The 9,124-nt window shown below is 36.6% G+C and overlaps 1 protein-coding gene across 1 annotated transcript in view; it reads right to left on the reverse strand.

Moving 5' to 3' along the window:
- DOCK10 (dedicator of cytokinesis 10) overlaps positions 1–4,153 on the reverse strand; it is a 203,492-nt gene extending 199,339 nt beyond the window's left edge. Inside the window, exon 1 of the mRNA XM_070753304.1 lies at positions 3,941–4,153. Within this exon, the coding sequence (XP_070609405.1) occupies positions 3,941–4,102 (162 nt within the window). The 5' untranslated portion in view covers positions 4,103–4,153. The remainder of the gene's footprint in view (positions 1–3,940) is intronic.
- Between the last annotated feature and the right edge of the window lie 4,971 nt (positions 4,154–9,124).

Genomic DNA, 9,124 nt, shown 5'->3' on the forward strand with positions numbered 1-9,124 from the left:
GGTGTGTGTGTGTGTGTGTGCTAATTGTACAGGTATCTGATATGATTCCGTTTAGCTTCACCTGCTGCTTCCTGTTTGTTAGGAAGTTTATGATGCACTTACAAGGGTGTTCAGGTACCGCTAGCTGGTTCAGCTTAGTTAGAAGAGTGTCTGGAATGATGGTATTGAATACTGAACTAAAGTCTACAAAGGGGACCGTTGGAGATTCAGGATGTTGAAGGATATAATGCAGAGCCATATAGGGCAGAGCCAATGTATTTAAAGGAGCATGAGGACCTAAGTGTGGCATTAATCAAATCTAGTAGTATATATTGCAACATAGAAAAAGGGGAATTGAGACATATATTTTTTATAGATATGGCCAGGGGTAGGTTCTGGATTTTCTTGCAGTAGGTACATCTACTTAGAACAGCTTAGTGATGGATGCATTATAAATCAATCAAAAATACATCAGCTTTAATAATTAATAAATATGATAATGCAACAAAAATTTTGAGTGACCTATAAAACAACCAGACAGAAAGGTAAGATTTAGCTCTACTTAACAAGGCTCCAGTCTAAAATATTAGGGTCAAATTCCAATTTGAAAGCAGTTCCAGGAGTACAGATCCCATTATATAGACTAAAAAAATCTGGACAATCACCAGATGACAGGAAGGTTTCCTTAAAGTACATGCAATTATATCTTTCTTATGAATGTTGCTTTTGATATATCAGTTTTAAGAAACATTACTGTGAATTGAATCAACCAAATTGCCTACCATTTGCTGAAAATCATTTGGATTCTCAGCCAGCAACACAACATGAACTGCATAGAAAAAGTATATTCACATTTCTTAAGCAATACACCTATACATTGCTTATAAAATTCCTAATACACATGTCTGTAGGTCAATTAAACAATCAAGAGAACTCCATGTATTCTTATATTAACATTGTGCAATACATTAAATAATTTGTTATATATTCCATGCATTCTTATACTGTATATGCTTCCCTTTCGTGTAAATCAAATACAGTAGTTCAGAATCAATTGGATTTGTTCAGGATATTTATTCATTTATTTGTATCCTGCCTTTATTGTTTTTACAAATAACTTAAGGCAGCAAACATAACCAACATACCTCCTATTTTCCTCACAGCAACAACCATGTATTTGGTGGTTATATATGCCTTGATTATTTTAAATCAGAAGTTAATATATATTCCATCAGTTTCAATTCTGTTCTTAGATAAGCATTATCATCTATACACAGCTCTCCAAAATATTCATTCTAGCATTCATCATCTCAGATTCAACCCAAAAGGTTCATCACTTTTATCTGTAATTACATTTCTTCTTTGCTTAACCATCTTCATTCTCTTTCAAAACATTTTTGATTTGTATCCATGTGACTCTGCATTTCTCTTTTAATCTTAAGCATTGCTTATTACTCTGTCTCATTTATCTCTCATCTATCTCACATATCTCTCTCTCTCTCTCCCTCCCTCTCTAGGTATCTACCTACCTACCTACCTATCATCTTTCATCTATTATATGCAATATCGCTCTCATCCTTTTTACAGCAATTATTCTATTATGTCCATTTTTTCTCATTCACACCCACCTTCACTCTATTATGCCACTAAGTAACTTTCTTCATTGCTGTGATTCTATGTCACTCTGAAACATAGTGAGCCATCACTTGCAGCCTGTTCTAAGCAACTCCGCATTCTCTTTCCTCATGTCTGCTGTTAATTCATTATTTCAGGAGACCTTCCGATATTTTTTCACATAAATATACTGTATCTTCCTATAATTGTTTTCACTCATTTCTTTCATTTATTTATTTCCCCCCACCACCAATTCTCTGAGGTCCAGTTTTGACACTACCTAAAAAACTTTAATCTTTCCTTATAAGCAAATTAGACGCTTATTTCTTTTTATGTTTCCTAAAGATTCAGTCACTTTTTCTGCATTTTCTCAACTCATTACGAGACATCCATTTATGTCACTTAGGACAATATTTTCCCCCTAGTCACACTCAGAACATTGCACATTTTTTTTTGTCAAACTAGTTTCTGGCTCTTTTCACAAGATTGTGTCATGCAATAATTGTCAATGTTGGGTGGGTAGATTTCCAGTTTTATATACTCAAACAGACATCTTGGAGAGATCAATTCATAGTTTGCAACATATGTTTTAGCTTTTTCATCATGATTAAACCAATGTCTTCACTTCCCTGCATATAGTCATCCAGGCTAATTCACAAAATAAAACTACGTTTATATGGATTACAGCTTTGTTTTCTCACACACACTTAAGTTCTCATGAAGGTTTTGGTCGGTCATGGTTTCTATAGTATATCAGGGGTCAGCCTACTAGATACAATTTGCTTGGCTTTTTTTATTTGTGGAATTTATTCATTGCATTACTGGCATCGGACTCTAGGAAATTCACAGGTACGTTCCTAGGGTATAGGCAATTGTTTCATGTTGTTATAAGAATCATTTCTAGCTTAGAAATTTTCACTTGGGAGGACACGGTAAAAATGGGCTTTACTTATATTTGGCATATTGTCATAAATTTGTCACAAAACGAGTTGTGCTTAGCAGAGAATGGTACAGATATAATACAATGCTACAATTCAGGCCTACATCTCGTTCTACATTTTGACGATCTTACTAAAAAGCATGAGTTTTTAATCTGACTCTTATACTGTTTGGATTCTTAGATTTATTATGTTTATTGGGATTAGTATTATGCATACAATCACTACTATCATAGTGATTTTGGCTCAAGAATGTTAGAACTATATTAAAAAGCAGGATCATTTCCATAGCAACAATGTGTCCCTAAGCAGCCAATTGCCTTGAATAGTGAAAATATCATTTTCTAAAACTGCGGAACAATCTGTAACACAACTTTATTTAATATAATTCAAAAGAATGATGATGCACCTTGCACACACGTATCAGAAAGTTCTGACAACATGGTTGTACCATTAGATATGATATGAGCCTGGACTACAAATAATTCTTCAGGTATCAAAGTGTGTGTCTGAATTATAAACAGATTTGTAGGCTAAGATAAAAAGTGTAGGAGGAACCCTGATTATATTCAGTGATACTTTATATCTACATATCCAATAAAGAATTGCATACAGTTCTGAACATTATTAGCAGCATCAAGGAATGTCATATTTCCCTTGAAACTTTGTGAAAACTCAGACATATATAAATGCAGTAGGGTAATCCTGGTAATTTAGGAACACATCAAGAACCAGTTTTGTAATATATTATGTTATAACTAGACCACCAAAATATTAATAACTAAGTAATTAAGTTAAAGTACAAGCTTTCAAAATCTGGAAGTGGGATAACGTTCAGTGCATCAAACTTCTACTCTTAAATGTGCTTAATGAAATCCAAAGACAACAGAAGTCTGGGTTAAAAAAATAGTATATCCACATGACTCTTTTAACCAAGGATAAAACAGATCCAGTAACAGGAAAGATAGGAAAAAACCTATAAATCTCAAAGTATCAGGACCGATTTTCTAGTATAGCAGGCAGTACAAACCCCTTGTTCAAGAATATAGCTGTGTTGGTAACCTAGGAGAGAAGTTTGTAGTAGATGCATAGTTTTTATATATAGGCTATGTATTAGGATTCAAGAATGAAGATGCTATGAATGATGATTAGATCAGAAGCCATTACATTTCATTATACTGAAAATGAAACACCAAACATGTCTATTGCATACAAGCCTTCCCACCTTCCCACCTTCATTGTAGAAGAAAATCAGCTGCACACTATAGGTAACAGAATTTCAATTAGAGGTTTTCCCAATTTCAGGAGATGTTTTATTATTCTCTTTCCCTCCTGTAAGTCCAGAAATCACAAAGCTTCTGTCCTAATTACCCTTTCAACTGCACCCTCTTGATAAAAGTATACTATACCATAATGTTGAGAGTTCTGGGTCTGCTCATTTCATCATCACTCTCCAGAGGCAGGATTTCATGTGACAATTCCTCTTGCCGTCGTCTACAAATATGCACACAATTCCTTTGTACCACTGAACGAAAGGCTTGGAGCAGAACAATGCTGGCAGCACAGCCCATAGCTGCATCCTGAAACCCACAAAATAACTTCTATGTTGATGCTATGCTTAAAAAACAGTAGCTCGTTGTCCCTGCAAACAGCCTACAGTACAGCTGCAGCCAGCCAGCTCCCTCCAATCATTTCCTTGGGCTGTAATCATCTGATCACTACCAGATAGCTTGGATGCAGATATAGGAAAGATTTGATCCACTGTAAGAAGCACACACACACACACACACACACACACACACACACACACACACACAGAGTTGAGACAGTTTGTGTTCTTTTTTTTTATGGTGACTGTTTCTGAAAATGCATGAGAACCATTCTGCTTGTTTTAGGAAATAATCCTTCTTCTTGTGATCTCCTAATCACAACACTCAAAGGCTTAAACTGGCTGCTTAATAAAAGCTGGAAAAAGCATGCATAAGTGCCTGCTAACAATCATACACAGGAACTGCAGTTATAAAGGAAGCCAAGAGAATGGTCATGGATGAATGAATAAAACAGAACATCTTTACACTGATTTACTAAGAAGCAGAAATATTTTTCTCTAGCCTATGTTTCATAGTCAGAGTGTAACAAGCATGCTGGCATGTTAAAGTAAATGGCCACATGGAGATAATAGTGAAAGAATTGTATAATGTAGTTCCAGTCCCTAGATGAATGACAAACACCTCTGTTTAATTACAACATGTTTTCTAATTATTTTTGTGAGTGATCCCAAGACAGGTAGCCTAGCTGTTTCCCAGAACTGGATGGTGATGATGGTGAGATAGATAGATAGGTAGGTAGGTAGGTAGGTAGGTAGGTCAGCAGGCTGGAAGGCAGGCAGGCAGACAGACAGACAGACAGACATAAATACAAGACAGAGGTAGCATATATGTGGCAAATCTAAGAGCAGCTCACATTAAAACCAAATTATTAAATACCAATCTCACGTCATCACAAAACCAATTATAATCATTGAATAATAATTAAATACAAAGACTATTTTGTACTTAGTGAGTACAAAATTAGGACCCCGGTAGATTTTTTTTTACTAGCCAATGAATTTTATGAAAAGTCAGAAGTTTCTGTGACTTCTGCGGATCACCATGAACTGTGGATGGTCATGACAGTTGATGTTGCAGATTTTGTCTTTAGGGGGGAAAAAATCAGAAAGGCATCCTTCTATATTTTTATTTTTTATTTGCTGTCATAGAGTAACCAGGCTTTCTGTATACCGATTCTGTCTGAAAGCTAAAGTATTGACAAATCATGTGAACCAATTCTGACAGAGATCAGGATCTAAATGATGTAGTTATATAAGCAAGGCAAGAGGACTCAAAAAGAACATTTGCCCTTCATTATTCTTTTTCCCTTCCAAATGCCTTTTCCTCAATATGAAATATCAATGGCTTTTTCTGAAACAAGGACTTCTTGGTAGACCTGCAATTGTATCTGCCTTCACTTTAAAAAAATGTTTACAGTCAGTCACATACAAAGGGGCTTGCTGTTTTGGGTGGTAATGGCAGTTCAGCCATTGAGTTTCATGGGGATGTGAGCAAGCCTGTAATTCCAGCTGATGTAATCTTTGAAACAGCTCTTTGATGAAACCAATTGCTTAAGAAAACAAGAAAGAGCATGGTGCTAACACAGTCCTTTCAAACCAATGATTACACTTTAATTGCTCTGGAAACTGTCACAATAAGGAAGCATTTCAATAAAACATTTATGGAATGAATGAAGTGACTTTTTAAAAAACACATTCACTGTCGATTTCCTTCTCTGTATCAAGGTAATTCTCACTCTTGCACCATGTCCTTCAACTCTGACAGTCATGCACTAAAGTAGTTCAAGATATGCTTTTTATAGTTCAGAATTTCATTTCTTTAAATACAAGTTTCAGCAGCATAGTCACAAAACAGTTATTGCTTCTGTTTCAAATAAAGAGATTTCACTGCTTCTCATCTGCATCATTTGGATTCCCATATGTCCCTAACTATCTGCACATTGGGAGGAAGCAGACTTTTTTGGCATATTCCTGGCAACCACTGAGACCAAAGGTCTTGTCATGGCTAATCATAATATTATCAGTCTAGCAGTGTAACTCCCTTCATGGCTTATGTCTTTTCCTGTTACAGTGACTGCTGTATGGTGTTGCTGATATTAATATGTCTTGCATGTCAGGCACTGCTCTCACTTTATACATCTGTACAGGGCTGCTCAGAAAATGCTTTTAAGATGTTTGGTTTCTATGGTTACAATATCTAGTTCTGCTATGCAGTTCAGTGAAGATTATTTTTCCCCAAATCCCTTAAAATCTATGAAAGTAAATGCCTATAGAAGGTAACAGTACCAGAACAAAGCCAATCTTTCTGAACATTTTCATAAGGATTCGTTAGAAAGGGAGAGAGTGCTTTCAGGTTTTGCCTTGAAACACAAATGTTACATATTCAGTTCTTTGAAGATTCTACTCACAAACTTTCTTTCTTTCTTTCTTTCTCTTTCTTCCTTTCTTTCTTTCTTTCTTCCTTCCTTATTTATTTATTAGATTTATATGCTGCCCTCTCAAAGGAGTCTTGATCTAAGTGGGGGGGGGGGGAACACTGGCCATTAAAAAATTTGAAGCAAGGCCACTTTTTAAAGTTATGGTAGTTTCTGTGCACACAGTACAAACCTTTCAACTTTAACAATAAATGCAGTACCTGTCTTGTTTTCCAAGACAGATTCTCAAAGGACTTCACAGCATTAGTAAGATATAGAAGAAAAATCTTAACCCATTAAGATAAACAATTGGCACAAGTAATACAAATGGTGTCAACATTAATATAATAATTATCAAAACTAACATCCAAATCCACAAATTTGATATGGTTGAGCAATATCTAGACAGGACGTCTACCAGAAATTACCATTGGCTTTTAATACTGCAATATCTGTGTATCAATAGACATTAGATGGGTAAAGAAGCTCTGTTGATTTTACATGAATTTAGATTATTTCTGTATTAGTAATTGTGTTCTTTCTGTTTTCCCTTTTCTTTTATATATTTTGAACTGCCAAATTGTTCAAAGAATTTATGATGTAAATAAGTACCCAAGTTTTATTCACACATTACTATTTACAAGATTTATTTACTTGTAATAGACTTTAATTGTTCTGAAGGTTATGAAGAAATCAACCCTATTCAATTTTATTCAGTGAAATTTAAGGCAGTCTTATATGTAATCCTAATATAATTGCTACTAAATTAATGTAACTTGCTTCTACAGAAACATATGGAATGGAAGTGAATCCAAATGTATTTGTTGTTTGTACTGCTACTTAAGAATTCCCAACCAACACATACATGCATATATAATAGAGACTCGGTATTTACATTTTAACCACATTTTTGTAATGTACAGTATGAATGTATAACATGCAGCTGTTACAACTATAAATCTCCAAATAGAAGAATCCTTGGTATTCTATCTGGCTCTTCCTACTCTCATCTCTCCTCCTATTCCTTACTAGGAAGTTTTTAACAGGGTTAGCATATATGATTTAGGCCTAGGAAAGTGATGCTCCCTCTATAGTCTATGGACTATGACTGCTTGCTAGATCACTACTAGATTGCAGGAGGATGGCTACAAGAAGTAATCATTTACCTATGTCCTGTTCTGTCTGGGTCCCCCCAGACGCCAACACCAACCAAAGAGTATCAGACACACTGGTAAAAAGCAAAGGCAGTTTATATAATTCAAAGCAAACACAGGTAACAAAAACTGTTCTTACAGACAGGAACACGATGAAGCTTCACAGAGGTTTCACGAAGGCCAGGCAATAAAACAGGATTCTTGCTGGCAAAAACAACGCTGGATATAATAAAACCCACGCCTCCCCCAAGTCTTCCAGACTTCTAGGCCACAAGCCAAGATCAGAGACACCAAGAATCGAAGCAAGGTCACAGGACTCCCAATTGATAACTCTCCACGAGACTGTAAGGGCGGGCCTGCCTTTTCAACCCTGCTGAGGAGAACCACACCCAAACCCAGCTGTTGCCAATTCAGGGATGGAAATACCTTTCTAATTGGCCCCGTCTTTGAGCTGCACGTCGCTGCCTCATGTCTATTATAGCCTGTGCGTCTTCATCCAATGACTCCAGGCTACTAGCTGGGGAGAGCCCCCCCCGGGGGTCTCAGGCTGCTCTCCCTCCTCCTCTTCCTAATGTTCCTCTCCCCCGTCTGCCTGGTCCTCCCCCTCCTGTTCACTGTCCTCCTCCTCTGGGCATGGATCCGGCAGAGATCCAGCCGGTCCCTGAGGAGCCTCAGGCTGAATCACAACATGTCCAGAGGCATAACTAAGATTCAACAAGTAGCTCACTTGTTCCTCAGCTGTGCAGTGCTGCACTTCATGCTGCCTCACACCATTTTTTCCTCTTCCCTTCCTGTTTTATATGAGCTGCACATTTGAACAGCACTTCAACCAAATTTGCTCTTCCTATTGCTGAACAATATAATACGTAAGTGACAAGTTAATAGTAAATAAGTATTCTGTAAAAGCCATTTCAGTGCATTGTATGACACATTTTTATTGTGATTTGTAGATAAAGCAGTGTAGTATTTTAGGAAGCTTTTTGGGAAGATTTAAGTAATTGATCAGGTCAATTGATCTTTTGATTGACAAGGCATTCCAGGTGTTTCTTTCAAAAAAATCCCTATATCAATCATCAGTGTTGATTTTTGTGTCTTAGAATATTGAGCAAATTCAGTCAAGTGTGATTTATTTGACAAATCAAACTATAGCAGGTGTTAACAACACTTTGCTCATACCCCAGCAGTGATACCCAGCAGTGATCCCACCCCACCACCACGCCAGCCGTATCTCAGAGGCTGCCACAAACAGGAGGGAGCAAAGCTATTCTCCAAAGCACCTGAGGACAGGACAAGAAGCAATGGGTGGAAACCAATTAAGAAGAGAAGCAACCTAGAACTTATTGTATATACTCCTGGTCAGTTGGAAAATTGTGAAGAGTTTGCAGATTCTGATTCAGATAGTGTTTATGAATTAGT

This window comes from Erythrolamprus reginae, chromosome 5 (genome assembly GCF_031021105.1).
Source record: "Erythrolamprus reginae isolate rEryReg1 chromosome 5, rEryReg1.hap1, whole genome shotgun sequence".
In the NCBI taxonomy this organism is placed as follows: domain Eukaryota; kingdom Metazoa; phylum Chordata; class Lepidosauria; order Squamata; family Dipsadidae; genus Erythrolamprus; species Erythrolamprus reginae.